This window comes from Amblyomma maculatum, chromosome 1, assembly GCF_055883805.1.
Source record: "Amblyomma maculatum isolate TAMU_Amacu chromosome 1, ASM5588380v1, whole genome shotgun sequence".
Classification (NCBI taxonomy): Eukaryota; Metazoa; Arthropoda; class Arachnida; order Ixodida; family Ixodidae; genus Amblyomma; species Amblyomma maculatum.
Genome location: NC_139344.1, coordinates 350,853,128 through 350,872,112, shown reverse-complemented (window position 1 = coordinate 350,872,112; position 18,985 = coordinate 350,853,128). Strand labels below are relative to the sequence as shown.

The window sequence follows — 18,985 nt, the reverse complement described above, 5'->3', positions numbered from 1 at the left end:
TGAACAAAACCTTGTGTAACTCCGTGGCAAATTCAGGTTGGAGATCAGCTGCAATCATGCGGTTAACAGGATCATGGCGCGATGTGGAGAATGACGGAGGGGCTGCAGGTACAGCAAATGAAAGATCTGTAGCTGAAACAGCACAATCGGTCAGCAGGGACAGCGCAGCTAGTGATATTCCTTCGGGCAGAACTTGGGTTGACAAGTTGAAGTTAAGGACAGGAAGAGTGGTGCGGTTCTGGAAGATATGCAAAATTAGATGAGGAAGGGTGACAAGCAGCTGCAGGATGACATCAGTAATGAGGCATGCGAGGTAGCCGCCGCCTGGGATGGGTGGGAAAGGCGACACAAGGATGTGAATGGCAGCTTCAAGAGGAAGGCGGGAGAACTGTGCTGAACAAAAGCAGGGTAAGCAGGCAGCGTCTTCAGAGCAAAGCGGAATGTCCAAGCGAAGTAGGCCGGTAGAGCAGTCAATGAGAGCAGAGTGGGCTGTTAAAAGAAGTCAATCCCGAAGATAACATCATGGGGGCACTCGTGGAGGACTGTGAACAACACTGGGGCGTGACAGCCAGCAATGATCACTCGCGCAGTACACATGCGAACCACGCTGCCACTGGCAATGAGAACTATGGACGAGACGGCTAGCGTGAGTAATTTCTTGAGGCGACAGCGAAATGAGAAGCTCAGAACGGACAGTTGGGCACCGATATCCATGAGAGCAGAAACTGGAACTCCATCCACAAGAACATCGATGCAGTTATTTTGTAGTGCAGGGGTCAAGAGAGGTTTTTCGGTTTGGGCCACAAATGCAGTGTCACCTACGGGAGCTGCATGAGCTAGTTTTCCAGTAAGTGGCCGGGATAGGACGGTGAAGAACTGCGGTGAGGAAGAGGAGAAGGTTCCGGGGTTAAAAAGATGGGCCATGACGAGGAGAGGCGTCTGGAAACAATGTGGTGGTACTGACGTGGCAGCCGCTGCGGAGATCCAGCTTGCGACAGGGGATTGAATGGTGGCATCTCCACCAGAAGATGTTACGGGGAAGATTCACAGACAATGGTCATCCACTCAACTAGGGTTGATGACAGCTCAGATCTGTCCATCCTCGACGTCGTCATTTTCAGGCAGTCTGCCCCAATTCATCATCCTCCGGCTCAAGACCAGCGCCTACCACTAAGTAACAATATCATCCCAGCTGCCTGACTTAAAAACATGTAATTGCTGAATGAGGTACAGAGGCATTTATTGATACCTTCATACAATAAAAAAGCTGATTATCCTTTCATGACGCATGATACGAACAGTTGCTTTTGTAGTGTTGGCAGAATTCAGTTTGCATGCATTTGTACTGTCTTTGACTTATAACTCAAGTCAAAGTCCAATGATAGTCCCTGTATCAGCATTTCTTAGAAGCTCACCCCAAAAACTTTAATCTCACTTCAGAGTTCGACTAACTGCATAATTAAGAAAAGAAAAATTTATAATCTGTGCACAAAAATTGGTGCTTCCTAAAAATTTCACAATTTCTGCCATATTTATCATTTTTTCCCCAGACCCACAACCTTTCAGCCCCAGTAAACACCAGATGTCGGATATACCGGGAGTAGCAAAGTTGCTGATGGTAACGACAACTGATTCTAGTGAATGAAGCTGGAACAGCTCTGGCCAAAGAGAGCCCTGACACAAGGCATTTTTCTTTATTACAAGGTAGCCCAGGTACTCGTTCCTCTAGCATGTCTGCTAAAAGAATGGTATTCAGATAGAGTGGTAACCAACCCAGGTACCCATTCTTCTAGCCAAGGATTATGTGGCATGAGTGTCTGCAAAACATGCAGCCAGCCATGGCTGGTGAGCTGTAGCCCTCGCAATCTTATTCAAAATAAACGTCAAATGTGATATCCTGCTTCAGGGAAAGTGTTGTATTGTCATCACATTTATCTGTTAATAAAAAGCTTGCTAAAAGAACCGGAAGTGTTAAATGCACCCTTCAACCTAACAACATCGCTTCCCACCCAGATGCTGTGCACGTGCACAAAGATGCAAATGCTCGTGCTTGTAGAGGAAAAAAAGCGTGTGGTGTGCACCTGATTACATTTTGTCTGGTGCACATTGGGAAATTCCACCGTGCCCAAAGGTGCTGTTCTTACTGCGGCCGACGTGGAGAAAGCGAGAAGAGAAAGCTGATGTGGCCCGTCGCCGCCAGTGGTAGTGGCGGCTGAATGCGCCGTCAAATTGTCATGATTGGGGACATGCGCTTCAGAAGGGTGACGGTGAAACCAAAGCTACAGGAGCACAATGTAGTATGCGAAATTTCAATTTTATGAAGTAAAGTGCAAATTTTGCTTCCTCCCTTCATCATACTCTGGTTTGACTGTAGTTGGATACAGCTCAAGAACAAAGTGGTAAATGCCCCTCAAAGCAGGCTCTGCCGCCAATAATGTCAACTGAGTCTCATGACATCATGGATAGTCCCCTCTGACTTACTAGCATGAAGTCAGAGGATGTGGAAGCTGAGACGACATTCATTGTGGCTTAAGCAGATTAACCATGATGTTGTGAATTTAACTGACACCACTGACTGAAGGGACTCCTTTGAGAGGCGTCCGCCCCTTCGTTCTTGAGTTGTGCTACATCAGACCATGCAATTTTCGATGCAGCGCTAAATTAAGTTCCTCCCATGACTCGTTACGTATAATTTCTGAGTGTGTCAATATACAGCAAGTTTCTTTTGTCTTTACAACATCTCAACACCTTGTGCTGGACTGTCCACCGCCCTTTACAAATCCCATCAACAGCTCCTCACCCAATTTCGCTAGTCCAACATTTTAAACTGCAAGCAAGCAAGCAAAAAATTTATGAACCCTTCGCCCACGCCACCTGGTGCGGCTGCACTGCGTGGACGTCCCTGTTGAAGTTGGTGTAGTTGTCGTATTTGTGGTCACACGTGTCGGGCTTGCCCTCAGCAAAGGCACGCTTCTCTTCCTTGACGGCCGCCGCACTCTTGCTGACCGTCATCCTGATGCCGCGGGACTTGGCCCTGGTTCGGAGGCAATGATGTGGTTAGCACGGGAGGGGGAGAGGGGCAATCCTACAACTATCCATCAAGCTTTTCTCGAGGCACCAAGTCATACACAAGCGGTGCAGCTGCCACAACCACAAAAGCAGCCAACAGTATGGAATGTGCAATCTAAGTGACTCATGATATTAATCATCACACTGAATGATTCACAACTCCTAGCTCTAAGGCAGGGGTTAGCAATTTGAGTTTAGCAGATATTAAAAAAATATTGTCTTCAAGTATGGCATACATTATCCTTTCCAAGTAAGCTGCCTAGCTTGCCTTTTCGCCCGGACCCCGACATTGTGCTGGTGTCTATTGTAAATCACTCAGCTGTGGCAATACTGGCACAGTGGCATAGTGGCAATAGCGCTACAGTGGCAATAGTAGAATAGTGGAAATGTGGAAATAGTGGAAAAGCAGGCGATCGAATCTTTCCCTCTATGGTAGGCACGGCCGTGGGTGCTTTTTTGAGCTGCACAAGATTAATCGTAGGACGCGACAGAAAGCACCTCAAAAGAGAGAGACTAGAAGCTTTGCTTATTTATAGCTTGGATGGAAAGTGCAAAAGCGAAATCTCTCGGATGTTGCTTCAAAAGCATTTGCTTCCTATTGGACAAGCAAGATTCGGCAGATCCACAACACATTTTGGTGTTGTACAAAAGTGGCAACACGTCATTTGTATATTGGCACTGTTCATGTCTCCACCGAGAAGTGAGGCAGATAGTGTGGCTTGCTTTCCCCAAAAGCCAAACCAACTAAAGGTCACACTTTGCTAAACCCTGTGCCAGTCTCTCAATGATAAATCCCCAAGCAAAACAACGAACCCAGTGACACAGTGCTTTCACATTTTTTAGCTGGTTTAGTTTTACCCTGGCTAATTTTCATTTTTCTTTTCTTTTTTTTGGTCTTTGGTGATCACACTGCACAAGTGGATGTTGTGTGCAATTACATAGGGTCCCTGAAACAGCTTCTGAATAAATCTAGTTGAATAAACCTAGCTGCTCAGTTGTCTCCCACCAATACCTGCGCTTTTAAAATTTGGAATCCATATGGCTGGGATAATATGTATCGTCAGCATTATTTTTTCTTTTTTTTCTCTCTTGTTGCTTCGATAGCGAGAGCAGTCACACTGAGGAAGTTGGGGAAGAGTAGAGACGAGTGACAAAGACCGTTCCTCACATGTTAGCCAGCTGGTCGAGCACAGTCCTATCCTTGGACAGCACGTCGGCTAGAATGTGCTGCCAGCCAAGGAGCACCTCCTTCGCTGACTGCAGACCTGCACATCGGTGGCCACAGCCTGAGCATAGTTCCGACTATTCTGAAGCACACAGCACCAGACCGCATCAGAGAACGGCACCATCATGACTGTGCTGCACCACATTGCTCGTTGGACTGCGGCTGGACCATAGGAACTCGGACACAAAACTCAAAACAGCATCTTAAACGAGGAGAGCAAAGAGACTACCAAGAGTTGTCTGCTGGAGCCTAGTCCGAACACTTGTCTGCCCATTGAGCGAATCATCGTTCTTTAAAAAGAAATGGAAGGAACATGGGGTTCAAGAACCCTTTACACTAGACTGGTGGCTCAAGACCTCAGTAGTTAAGCAGCAGTGTAGACAAACAGGTCATCCACTTCCAGCAGCCTTTGGGACGTTAAACCCCACAAACCAACCAACCAACCACCTCCAGCAGCGCATGCGCCTTAATCCTCTTACAACAGAATGAGCGCACTATCACGGCGGCAGCAGAAAGAAAGCTTCATCCACTGTCACGTCTATTCCAAATACCTGCAAGTACTGAGTCAAGAACACTGTTACAGCTGCTCAAGGGCACATTTTACCAAAATGAGGCACCTGCAATGATATTTCCTTGTTTCCTGAAACCTTCTTTACGAGGGACTATTACGTCACTGGCATTAAATGTGACCAGGTTCAGTTTCGGTTGCACAATGCCACACAACCCTAACTTCTCCAGAAATTGATGACTGCATAATTACCATTACCCACCTACAGTGTCAGAGAATGATAAATTTTAACTGAGTTAAAGCACAGTAACAATAATTTATTTTGTTGCTTCAAACCTCCTGCTAGTTCCTCTGATTTTTTGCACGCCTGCAAGAAGGCATGGTGCATAGTGGGACATTAGGCTGCGGCAATGGCGTAATGACTGTCCTGCAAAAGCCTCCAATGGAGGCTAGCAATATGTTGTAAACAAATAAATAAATGATCATAAACGTAATGACATAATGGTCTAATGCACTGGCCAGCGAAGCTAATCTGTTGACGCTGCCCCAGGTTTTAATTCCGCTCACGGTCATGAACTATTTAGTTAACTTATTAATCCACTTAGTATTTCTCTAAGTATTTTCACGTGGCTTAGTAAAGTCATCATTGCCTCAGCCAATTAGCGAATTTTATGACTAGCCACACCGGGTTGTTTTTCCTGCCTTAATACAAAAAGTTTCCCAACTTACTCCACAGCCAAATGTGATACATAAAGCAAACTGCGATCTGCCACTCTGAAGGCAGCCTCTGACCTTTCTCATTGGGCTTTACGAGGCTCTCGGGGTTGATCGACTCAACGGTGGCCTCGCCCCTGAGGATGCGCATCGCCGTTTCTTCGAGACCCAAGTTCTTGGCCCTCTGGGCCAAGGAGCGACCTTTGGCCTCCTTGTACGGGGCAAACTGAGGGGGAGAGGAAAAAAATAAAAATAAAATTTACACCACGTCACATTTTTGTCTCCCTCAGCAGTTGATGCACGCCTTTCAATGTAACAAGTAAAGACATGGCGTCTTGAGCAAACCTAGCTCATTTAGTGAGCAAAACATTCATATCTAACAACTGTTACATAGGTACAAAACTCTTGAGCACAAATATCTAAGTGCCTTAGTATCGAAAAAGTGTGCGTAAAGGCCCACTGTCCACCCTCCGGTCGAAAATATTTTCTTCCCCGGTGACTGTGAGACATCGCCCCTAGAACGCAAGGCCGCAAAATGTTTTTGAGAAGAGTAACTAATAACGCAGTTACAGCCACCGCAATCACCCGATTCTATCACGCCTCTCTCCTTCCGTTCCCTCGCAAAGGTTTTTCACTCTCCAGCCCGAGGTCGTCTAGCCTCCGCAATACAAATTCCCCTTCCTCCTCCGCGTTTGGCGGGAGGTGGGGCGTGGCTCTCCGCGAGCAAAATAAAAAAAAAAGAAAAAAAAAAAAGAAAAAAAAAAAAGAAAAAAAAAAAACGGGTCGAGGGAGCGCGCGCCGCTGGATTGTCTGGTCGTGGCGAGGGAAAAGCGCGCTGCGAGCGGTAGACACACCCATCCTTCTCCCGTCAGTCAGCGAGACGGACCAATGGACATCGTTCCCGGTACGTACGTCATTGCTGTGGCCCGTCGGGCCAGCACAGGAAACGGGGAAGCTGGCTTCCCAGAGGAGAGCATGAGAGAGCTTTGAATTATATTTTCGATGCTTTGCGGCGCACGTGTCACTGTAGCATTTTGCACAGACTATCTCCGGTACCTGATCGAAACACTGGGCTCCTTTGCTTAAAAGGGCCTTCCCTGGACAGTGGCCCTTTAAAGTAGATGCACACACCTCCAAGCTCAAGCTAAGCCTGCTCATTTACGAGACTATCAAAAAACTAATGCACTTTATTTGTCGTCAACCTTAACACTGCGAGCTTTCGCTCACTTACTGCGTATATTTGTTAACTCTCCAACATGAAGCCAGTAAAATATGGCACTAGGGGACTTCGAAACAGACGAAAACAGACAGGAGACAAAAAGTAGGTTGAGCTAGCTTCAGAGAGGTAACCACGTGAGTGAGTGCCACTGGGGGCCTACTCAACTCATATACAAGCCAGGACGAATGGATGCAACTGCTGCTTTTAGAAAAGCAGTGGCCTGAACTTAACGCATGTAACATGTGAAAATGCGTGTATACTAAATTTTAAATAGTTTTGTTTTCTCTCACAGGTATAGATATGTCTGTTGTCTTGGCTGTTAGTTGAACTGGTGTCTTGCTGTAAGCTTGGCACCGCACTTATACTTTTACAATTCTGATTAAACCAAAAGAGTACTCAAGCCAAATTTATTACTGTAAAAAAGAGAAGCACTAAACAAAAATCTCTATACAAGGTTTGCTCGCTGAAAGCTTAAGGCGAGAAGCATGCTCTTTAATGTTGTTTAACCTAAAATACAAACTGTTTTGCTTTTGGCGACTGCTCTACCAAGCAATGAGGGAAGTAAGCGCTAGAAAACGGTGAACAGCAGCACGCTCACCAAATGGTCCAACTCAACACTGCTCCGTGCACCAATGATGAGCTTCCGCAGGTTGGCGTCACCCTTCTGCTCCTTGTTGAGCGTCTCCAGAATGGTCCGTGCTTTTTTCTTCACCTGCCTGCGAAGCACGGTTCGCAAACAGTCATTCATGCCCCATCACCTCGGCATCCATTTCTAAGTAGATATGCTCTCCAGCACCCGCTCAGTGGCTCAACTGGATAAGTTAACTGGATAAATAAAAGATGGAGCTCATCAGTTATAATGAGAGAGATCACCAAAGGCAACGAAGCCACAATTTACAAAGAAGAGCAGCTTGCACGCAGCCGCTAGTACTAAACGGCAGCATGTACGAATGCCTAAATTGTCGAGTACAGCCAAATGTGGCCACAAACAATATGTATGACACTCATGCCTGGCATGCTTCTTCTCCATGTGTAGTCTTGACGGCTGCATTGGGCTGTGTGCAGCAAATAAAGGAAAACAGAATGGCAATGTCATACAAACGAAACAGATCCTATTGCTCTTCTATGGCTACGTTGATGCCAGTTTCACCGCAAAATCGCATTTATTATCAAAAAAATATTTATTAAAAAATTTTTATTATCACTCTACTTAAATTCAAGACTGCCATGACAGGAAAGGACTCCTGTTATCCCCGTTTGGAGGTGTAGCCTAGTTTGTGGAATATGTCCCAGTAATATGTACAGTGTTCTGCAACTTTATCGAACCCCCGTTTGAAAAATTCTCCCGCCTCAACTGGAGGCTCATTTGCGCTGAAACTGTACACAAAGCTTGCGAGTTGTTGTCCCCTTCTTTACGAGAAAAGTTTGACCATGGTGCTTACTTGGTTTGGCCGCGCATGATGAGAAACCAGAACCGTCTGTGACGAGATTGAGGAGCAAAAAACGCCCACGCAGAGTTTCTAGCAAAAGGCAGCTGTGGCATCTTCTAGCGTCGCTGGAGGAAGGCGCTGTGGTTCAAAAGCGCCGAGGCAAGCATGGCATGTTCCTGTAATAGTGATAGATGGCGCCACTGCTGCCCTTTGGCAGAGAATTCGCGTTTGCGTCTTTTGCTCCTCAGTCTCGTCGCAGACGATCCTGGTTTCTCATCATGCGCGGCCAAACCAAGTAAGCACCATGGTCAAACTTACCTCGCAAAGAAGGGGAAAATAACACGCAAGCTTTCTGCACAGTTTCAGCGCAAATGAGCCTCCGGTTGAGGCGGGGGAATTTTTCAAACGGGGGTTCAATAATGTTGCCGAACACTGCACAAACCCAGTGCTGCTTAATCATACAGCTGGCTGGTGATTGTGGCACCCATACTCCATCTCACGGCCTTTTCATAGCCTATGACAGTGCCTAGTTTGATGACAATCTAACCATACAAGCCAACTTCAATCTGCCCTGGGTGTTGCATTAAGCACACATAAACAATCGCTGCACCACCATCTTGTTTTGACAATGCTTTAGCAAAGTTTTTGATTAATTAAATGTCATGTGACCCTTTTTCCTGTGCGCTGCTTCTACAAGCCGGAAAATCTGTAGCATTGTTGACCACATTACTGCATCAAGGAATATGAATAAACAAACATCGCAATACAGCTAATGGTCTTGCGGACACATCACACCACTCACAGGAGGCTTTCGTAGGCATCCTGGATGCCTTGTAGCCCATCCGCCTGCAGACCCCCCGTTTGCTCACGGCGGTAGCGTGCAATGAATGGGATGGTGCACTGGTTGCTCAGCAGTTGCACCACGTTGCGCACCACGTCCACCTGTACGCCCACCGTCCCAGCAACCGCCTCCTCCACACGCCACCCGTAGCGGGCTTCCCAGTCGGCCTCCACGTCAATCGGGGCATCCGCTGAAGATCCAGCTGGCTGCAACACTGGCACAGCTGCTGCCTTTTTCTGCTGAAAGGTGGCAGGGTAATTTAGAACAAAGGTGATGTGTGGTTCGATGGGGTCAGTGTATTTTTCAAAGTAGGTTTTGCTTCTGGCAACTAATTCTTTATTTCTGGTTTGTATGATGTGACCGTTCATTTAACTTATTACCTACTTACTATGAATACTGACAACCAGGAGGGAATTTAAAAAGAATACGGGGTGGGGTGGGGGTAGGGGTGAAGGGCTTGCTCTTAGCAAAACATTTTCGTTACAAAACTGCATAAAAAACAATTTTTCAGAGAAATAAATTTCAAGGAATGTAACGTGAATACCTTCCTGCCACAACTGGCCCTCCAATGCCATCCTCATAAGGTAATTATTTTCATATAACAAGAGGAAAAGAAAAAATACTAAAGCGATAAAAGCATGAAGCCAGTTAAAATAGCAAACAATACAAGCAACTCTTACCTCAAATAAAAGGGGAAGACACAAAGTGTGCACTCAAATAGGGGGCATAAGGCATGTAATCACACAACTTCTTACAGAATGGACAGTAGCAGAAAATCAGTAGCGGCTAAAGCATGAGTAAATAAAAAATATCACGCACTGACTTTCCAGAGGACTGCTGATGGTGCAGCAACACTTTGGATATAATTATACCACAGAGAAGAATAGGTCTAACACAAACATAATAAACCAGTGCAGTAGTAAAGGAACTATTGTGATATACCTGAACAGAGATCCCAAGGCAGCACAAAGTTCCAGTTATAAACAAAATAAACGCAAATGCCATGGTACCTCGGTCCGGTCCCTACCTGCAACTTAGCCTTTCTTGGTACGGCAGCAGGCTTGCGAGGACGGGCCTTCGGCAAACTTTTTTCCTGACCAGAATGAGCAATCAGAAAGACATATTGTAAATATGAAGAAATGAACATAAAGGTTTTCAACAGGGCAAAGCCAGCAATACCTTCAAGCAAGTGAAGAAGATCAGGGAATGAGTTAGCTTTCAAAGTAATGCTCCTTGCTTGTAATCCTTAGGATATTGTGCCCCATTCAAAAGCAATGTATAATGGGTGCTCATCAGCTAAGAGTAAGTTGGGTACAGAAAAAGAGCAAATTCTTTCTTTGTAGGTCATCCTAGATTTAAGACCTCTTTTCTGATTCACAAACAACTCCCATGCAACTTACCAAGCAAAAAAAGAAAAGAAAAGAGAAAATATGGTACTTCACACAATCGGAACAATTCTTAGTAAATTTTCATGCTTTCAATAGTGTAATCAAAGAATGATCCATATTAGACAGGTCAGAAAAACACTTTCTATCACAAGTCTCGGCGCACAGCCTCTTATCAGCAATCAGCAAACTGTTCAATACAATCCAAGGCATGAGGGTGCCCCAAGCCAAATGTGAAAGAACTTACCCCTTCATCAACATGGAGAAGTATATCTGGCCCAATCGTTCGGGCACGCTTGACCGGCTGGTCTTGGCCTTCAACCTCCGAACCAGGCTGCTTGATGCCATCAACAATCTGCAACACTGGTGCAGCTGCGTCAACTTTTCGTTTCCGTCCACCGCGGATTGTTGGCTTCCCAGCCGCGGCCTGAAAGTTCATATAGTTTTTTTTTAGTAATCCAGTAGTGCTAGGCAAAGTGAAGGAGGAACATTCAGGTGACACCTATTCTTTGCTGAGTAATCCTTGCCTTATCAGTCTCTGTGCTTAACGTGACTGCATGAATTTGGCAGTGCTCTTTAACACAGTGAGTAGCACCTTTCGTGAATCATATTCAAAACACCTTCATTTAAAATGGACACTATATAAAATGAAGACCACTGAGCTCCACACACAATAAGATGCCCATAGAAAAGTGCATGATTGGTTTTGTTGGGTTTAATGTACCAAAGCGACTGAGATGCCGTAGTGGAGAGCTCCAGAAATTTCGACCACCTGGGGTTCTTTAACGTGTACTGACATCGCGCAGCCCACGGGCACTTTACTTGTCGCCTCCATCGAAAAGTGGCCGCCGAGGCCAGGATTCGATCCCGCATTCTTGGAAAAGTGCAGATCTCTCTCTTTGCAGTAAGGTACAACCAAATTCTCAAAATGAACACACCTTCTCAATGCAACGGTGAAATGTGTGTCGCTCAAAGTGAGACTGAATACAGGGGTGAAATGGTGCCGCAAGGCTATGGTAAACAAGTAAATCTAGTAGCATGATATGGCGTGGGCCTTAAAATGACCAAATCTTCCTATGCCAAGTGTGCCTTTGGCTTTATCTAAAAAGTAGCAATGTGTAGTGACGGCCTTAGATATGCGGATGATACCACTTTAATGGCAGAAAGTGAAGTGGAACTCAAGAGACTTCTGATGCGCGTACAAGAAGAGAGTGAGAAGTTTGGGCTTAAACTGAACATTAAAAAGATAAAGATCATGGCGTCTTGCCCTATCAAGTCCTGGAGCATCAAAGGACAAGAAGTGGAAACTGTGACAGATTTTCTGTTCTTGGGCTCCAAGATTACCTCGGAAGGAGACTGCAGCCATGAAATTAGGAGACGCCTGCTTCTGGGAAAGAGAGCAATGGTCAGCCTTGACCGCCTAGTAAAGAGCAGAGACATTAGTCTGCCAACCAAGATCCGTATAACTCGTGCTATGGTCTTTCCAGTTGTGATGTATGGATGCGAGAGTTGGACTGTGAAAAAGGCTGACCGCCGAAGAATTGACGCGTTTGAATTGTGGTGCTGGCGAAGACTCTTGAGAGTTCCTTGGACTGCCAGAAGATCAAGTCAGTCGATATTGTCGACCATAAACCCCGACTACTCATTGGAGGGTCAAATTCTAAAGTTAAAGTTCAGCTACTTTGGTCATCTGATGAGAAGAGAGGAGTCGCTGGAGAAAGATTTGATGTTGGGAAAGGTTGAGGGTCGCCGGAGAAGGGGTAGGCAGCGAACGCGATGGTTAGATGGCACCCTCGAGGCACTGCAGATGAAGTTATGTGATGTTAAGAAGATAGTGAGAGACCGGAAAGCGTGGAGTGACATGGTCCATAGGGTCACGAAGAGTCGGACAAGACTGAACGACTGAACTGAACTGTAGTGACGGCATCCAAGGGGAGGCGAAATCAGCCGTACTATGGTAGCAATTACACTGTAATGTAGGGGACACTAACAATTTGCCAACCATTTGAGATCCCAATTAACATTTTCTGATCATTCAGATTGCCCATAGTAGAACCTCCCAACCTCCTCGCTGCCACTGGTAAATGAGTAAATGATAACTCATATGTGTTGACACACTTTGTTCATTTACATATTATCTTTATGAGTCATGCATACAAGCAAACAAACACTGCTACAAAGCAGTCTTGTCATGCATACCTTCACATTACTCAACTAGCTAGGAATACTTTTGCACCATCCTTAGCCAAAATTAAAAAAGAAAAAATATTTACTGCTTCAAACTTCACAACATACTGAGTAATGTTTGAGTTTTCTAATGTGTTCCAATATATTGCAGTGATTTAAATCAGGACGCAAACATGAAAATATGTTGAATTTGCAACTGCCTAGTATATGATGTCGTTTCAGCTTTGCTGCCTTACAAAGCGCGCATCTGTGCGATTTGCCTTGAGCTCCTACTCTGCAATCGTTTGAGAGATCAGAATACATCAATGATTGCGTTACTTTGTTGCATTCTGAACTCCTAAATGAGTTAAATTGCCCTTGGACTGTTACATTCTGAAACAGCTTTGCTGGCAACTTTTTGCACTGCTGTTATTAAAGCAGGCGTGAATGCCCCCCAGACACGGGCAAAAGCTGAACAACGCTTTTTGAAACAAACAAACAAGCAAAAGCAAACAAAACAACGAAATGCATGGATCACCCTTTTCTGCAGTGAACCATATCTGCCCCTGCATTTAGTACCAGCTGGACCTTTTTCTAAAGCCAGCCATGTTTCGTTTCGACGTACAACTCGCATATTGCCACATATCTTGTTTCAGAAAAGCAAATTAGGGAGGACCTTATGGCAAAGGATGGCACTAAAATGGACCGCCAATCGATCGAAGAAAACCGCATCAGTAAATAATAAACGTCAGTAGAAGCAGTGAAAACGCACCTCATTCCGAGATTCCTCACAGACAACGCATCAAATACATGGTTTTCGTTGGCGGGAAACAAAAACACATTCATAAAAGGCGTGTGGCGGGGATCGAGAAGGGAAGTGGTAAGCGCGAACACGCGTTTTCCAACTTCCGTGATCTCACAGGTTGAATACAACTACCAAACAGGCGCTTCAAGCCCTCCACAAACTAGGAACTTACCGCGTTTTTAGGCGACGGCGTGACCAAGTCGACAACCACCAGCGGCTTCTTGGTTCGAGGCGTCGATGTCTTGGCCGCCTTAGCGGCCGGCCTGCGAGCCTTTGATGTCGCCTTGCGAGCAACCGGCGTGTAGTCGTCGTCGCTGTCGTCATGCTCCGAGGATGACGGCGAGTCTATCACGCAGACACTGTCGTCCGCCATCGCAAGAATATACAGTAGTTCGTGGTTAAAACACACGCTGGTGCACTGTCGTCTGCAACGCAATGAACCGACCGTTGGGCTCGCTTCGGCGTGCCGCGGAATTCAGAGCTGCACAAAGCACATCCACACTTGAAGCCAAGACAGCGTAACAAAGTTATCTGTCAAAAACAGCTCACGCTACCTAAGGTTAAAGCGTTTCAGCAAATTTTCAGTGGCCGTGCAAGGTCCGTTGCTTCAAATCGTTCACAATGGTTGCTCCCATCCGCTGAATCGCGCGTCAAACAGCGCTCACCAATGCGCTTTTCCGTTTCCGGCGCTTCGGCCGCTTCAGTTAGCGCGCTTTTTGAATGTGTGTGCTAGGGGGCCTCGATGCGCGCGAGGCACACTAGTGTGTCCTGCAAGATATTTATCACTTCGTCTGTGATGTGTAACTTCGGAGCTTTAGCTTTAGGCGGCACGACGCAGGCTTGTACGAAATGTATACATGTATTTGGAACGCGGTTAGCGCTGGTTATTTCCATTCAACTGGTTTCTAATAAGGGAGTGATTATACATATACTCATTGACATTCACCCAAGCGCAGTCATACGACTACAAAGGGAAACGATATAGCATTCACCTTGGGTGGATGTCAATAAACAATTACTCTCTTTTAGAAATCTATTGCATCTTGGCAGATTCCCCCTAAATATTCGATCAACTGAACTGGTTATTTTAACAAGCATCCAGTTTCGCGTGGTAGGTGACAAAGAGCACATCGAAGGCTCTTTCCAGGGACTCCGGAACCGGGAGGGGGGGGGGGGGGGGGGCGTCCCCCCCCCCGACCACCTTTCCACTGCTCACCCTAAAATCACTTTTATGAGCACTCAAATTCTAGGACGTTAAAATGTAAACTGTGATTGTAAATGACCTAGCATGGACTGCCACCATTTTGAAAACTTTTTCTTTGCGTGAACTAAATGAATACTGTCCAAAAAAAAAAAAAAAAAAAAAAAAAACAGTATTTAATGACTGACCACAGTTGATGAGAAAGAACCAGGGGATTGAAACAGGCCGTGCGCGAACTTCCTTAACTCAAGTGTATATTGTTCGCGCATATACTTCTTTGAACTAATGTTTTTAAAAAAATATATTTCATACCAAATTAAGGCCCTTTTTCGTTTCTTTGCCCAAGTTTCTTTCGCTGGCTTGAAAATTGACGGATTGCAAGAATGGGGCACCCTTGAGCCAACAACCCAATTTCTTCTCGCAAAGAATCTGAAGGCAAGTTGTTGGGACCCTTAAACAACCTTTTGTTGGCTCCCTAAAGTTATGTACTATTAAACCAGCTTTTCGATTGCTTGAAGCTTGAATCATGTTGGCAATTTTGAGTGAGTATAGTAACGAGTATTTTGAAAGTATGAAGTGCTATAGTGTTTTAGAATGCTGCATTTGCGAACAATTCATGGCCTCATTCTTCTTTAGGGGTAAAACATGCTTTCAAATTGTGTAAAACTAAATCTACAAAGTGTAAATTTAGTGCTAAATTTAATTAAAAAACTAGGATAAAATAATAAAAAACAGAATTAAAATAAAAATAAAATCAAAATTACCTGAAAAATAACAATTATGACCTGACAATTTGCCCCCCCCCCCCGCCAATAAAAAAAAAAGTTCCGGAGTCCCTGGCTCTTTCACATGCTTACTAGACAGGCCAACCTGCTTCATAAAAATTTGTTAGTTTACTCGTTAAATGCGATATGACATAACCATGAGAGAATTCATAACTAATTTTATTTCATAGCAACGGATGGAAATAGTGTCGTAGCACTGCGTGTAAAATTCTCGAATTTTATTGTGCAGATGCTCGGTTTAGCAAAGTACCACCAAAATTATTTCTTTCGCGAGCCATCTGAATTGTAAATTTACCGTCAAAATGTTTCTATATCCCCCCACTATAGCACACTTAGTCTTCTTTCACTCCCACCTTCCTTCCTTCCCTAGCGGCATGGGTCAGGTGGCCACATAGGAGTGTTACAATCACTGCGTCTCTCCTTCCCTACAAACCAATTTACATTTACATTCCCAAACGTTGTGAGGCAGGCTGATCAAACCAATGAACGGAACAGGTCAGCCTTTCAAGACCGCGGAGTGTCAAGTACGCCTTTGATCAGCTAATTAAGTTAGTCAACCATCGCGCGAGACCTCTGCTCGTTTACTGTGTTGAAACCGACTGTATCGATACTGTCGAATGCTATTGTGTCACATAGTGCCCAATAAGGTCCTCCAAAATTATCTAAAAAGCGTAGTATACAATGTGGGACGCAGTTAGCGCTGGCTATTTCAACTACATGAACCAGCATCTATAGGAAGGTCACAGGCACCCACAATCCACCATGCCAGACCTCACAGTGGGCCGGGGACTGCGAGATGTCACCTGGCAGGTCACAGATGAAAAACTGCTCAACGACCATTACATTATTGAAATCAGTGTTCCTAGTCGTACCTGTCCGCGTAAACGTAAAATTTCTCGCACAAACTGGAATACTTTCGCACTATTCGCGATACCTTTCATACTACTGGCAGTCTTCAGAGCTGGACAAAAGCACTCAAGCATGCCCAGAAACAAGCTACGCAGGAGAGTTCCACTTCAGCCCTGTCAGATAATCCGGACCCTTACTTGTACGCATCTGGAAGAGGCGGAAACGACTCTTGCGCACACTTCACACTCAGCCCAACAATTCTCGCCGCCTGTCTGAGCGTGTCACCGAATTGACGCGACAGGTTAAAGAAAACTGCGTTACACTTGGCACGAATCAATGGAACAAAATTTGTAACACCTCAACGCCACTCTAAACCCGAAAAGAACCTGGCACTTAATCAGAGAATTCCTCGGGCCTCAACCGGCTCCTGTTCCCACTCTCGAGAAGCACTATGCGCAACTAAGCGCGGATGCCTTAACAGCCCAACTCCGCGATCTCTACTTTCCTCCTCCCCTGCCTAGTATTTATCCTCCGTACACTGGCGCTTGTAATGCAGAACTCGATGAACCGTTTACCCACTGGGATCTTGACTGGGCGCTAGAACAGCTAAAGCGGAAGTCAGTCCCAGATTAAGACCAGATTACGTACTCACTCATTCGAAATCTCTCTGACAAGGACAAAGAACATTTTCTGAGCATTATTAACTTACATTGTGAAAAAACACCTTCCCAGCATCTTGGAAACAATCACTTAAAACCCTACTTTCAAAGCCTGGCAAAAAAAACTGCGCTTCAAAACCTCCGCCCAGTTTCTTTAACATCATGTCTGGAGCGGATGGTGCTCAATCGGCTCGAGGCTCATCTTGAATCCACAGATTTCTTTCCCCACCAACAAATTGGCTTCCGAAAAGGTGCGTCTACTCAGGACATCTTTTTTCTCCTCATGCACCAATTTGACCCTCCGCCCTCTTCCCAGATCCAAGCCATAGTTGCCCTTTTATGTGCGTAAGGCTTTTTTTGCCCACGATCCTCTATTAAACGTCCTTGCCGCTGTGGTCCAAAGATGTACGGCTGCCTCACGGCATTTCTCCGCGACCGCATGGATAAGTTCCGTCTCCCCGATTCTATGTCTGATCCTTTCCCTCCACACGTGGTACTCCGTAGGGCGCTATTCTGTCACCTACACATTTTAACCTTGAAATGGCTCCCCTATCTCGTATTCTAGCGTCTATCCCAAACCTAAAACATACATTCTATGCAGACGACCTTACTCTTTGGTGCACTTCTGGTTCTTCTGGAGCAGTAGAGGAGACCCTACAGCAAGGTATCCATGCAGTCGTTAGTTATCTTGATAAAGTAGGGCTATTTCCTGCATCTGAAAAATTCGAATTGCTGCTGATTGCAAAAACTCGCTCTCAAAGCCAACATAATCAGCTAATCAATCTCACAATGGCAGGTCACCCCTTCCCTCGTGTATCGTCCTGCCAGATCCTTGGATTTCATATCCATGAGTCAGCTAATCAGGCCAATATGTATCTACAGCCGTTAAAGTTTGCAATCAGCTTACGCATCTAGTTCGCCGCATAGTCAATAAGCACTCCAGGCTACGCGACGGTCAAGTCAGGCAGCTTGTCCACGAATTAGCACCTATCAAAATTCTGTATACAGTTCTTCACCTTTAACCTGTCGCCAAAGACATAAGATTGATGTTGCGCTTCATATACTGTACAAGGCTGCACTTAACGTCCGTGTACATACGTCCATGGAGTGCCTATATTCTACGTGCTCTTCTTGCACCTGGGAGACCTCATACAACAACATCGAGTCCGTCAAATAGCACGTCTTTCTAGCACAAAATAAGGACATTGGACACTACAGCAGGTTGCACTCAAACCTATGGACCTCCCTATAATTATCCCTCCTTCTTCGCTCCCGAATAACTTCAGAGTAACCCTAATTCCAAAAAACGTTGCACCCGATACTAACCCAAGCAGACGTTCCGCACGCGTTTCCAATCATGTTCACCCTACAGATTCCACGATCGTCTACACAGATGCATCTCGAACTAACGTCGGAGCGGCTGCTTACTCAATTGAGAGCTGTAGCGATGTAGTGACGCATACCCTCGGTCCATACATAAATCCTCCCCCTACAGCCACTCTGAGACCCTGCCGTTAGTCGCCAGTAAGCACCCCTAACCCTTCAGGATATACCATATATACACTGATTCAATACAGGCTATACGCGCCATTCATACGGGTTGCATTCCTGAAGAACTGCAGGATAATCTACACAGAGCTCTCACCAAACTACATCCCAACACTGTCACACTGAGGTGGATTCCTGGTCACGCTGTAACCCTAGGCAATGAGGTAGTGCATCGCCTCGCCCACGAACTTCAACACCGAGCGCCAGGGATTCCCTGGCCTTACCCACCCACGTGGGACACTACTCTTCACTACAAAAAAGAAATCAACATACACTATGACAACATTAGAGAAACTCTTCGTACAATTCCTCTTCCTGATAAATATTTCACTACCACGCAGATATGCATTCTTAGACGCATACATCTAAATACACTGCTTACTCCTGCCTGATCGTTTCTATACCAAATCAAACATTCCTCCGCATGCCAAAATTGTTCTAACACTATTTAAACATTGCATGTTTTCATGCCCTGTCGCAATTCAATCACCTCGCTTTCCACACCCTCCTCCCCCAACGTGGCGGGCTTGGTTAGCATCTGACCAGCTGAAAGATCAGTTGCCCTTGGTGACCCTGGACCA

At 45.5% G+C, this 18,985-nt stretch overlaps 1 protein-coding gene across 2 annotated transcripts in view; it reads right to left on the bottom strand.

Moving 5' to 3' along the window:
- The window catches only part of LOC146207757 (S1 RNA-binding domain-containing protein 1), a 45,758-nt gene extending 31,744 nt beyond the window's left edge, over nt 1–14,014 (bottom strand). Inside the window, exons 1-8 of one of the 2 annotated variants that reach the window (XM_084590285.1) lie at nt 13,535–14,014; nt 10,639–10,818; nt 10,034–10,099; nt 8,968–9,245; nt 7,334–7,451; nt 5,595–5,742; nt 4,238–4,334; nt 2,875–3,034 (exon numbers count right to left, since the gene is read on the bottom strand). In XM_084590285.1, the coding sequence (XP_084446411.1) occupies nt 2,875–3,034; nt 4,238–4,334; nt 5,595–5,742; nt 7,334–7,451; nt 8,968–9,245; nt 10,034–10,099; nt 10,639–10,818; nt 13,535–13,735 (1,248 nt within the window). In that variant the 5' untranslated portion in view covers nt 13,736–14,014. The remainder of the gene's footprint in view (nt 1–2,874; nt 3,035–4,237; nt 4,335–5,594; nt 5,743–7,333; nt 7,452–8,967; nt 9,246–10,033; nt 10,100–10,638; nt 10,819–13,534) is intronic. The other variant, XM_084590290.1, reaches the window with a different exon arrangement.
- Between the last annotated feature and the right edge of the window lie 4,971 nt (nt 14,015–18,985).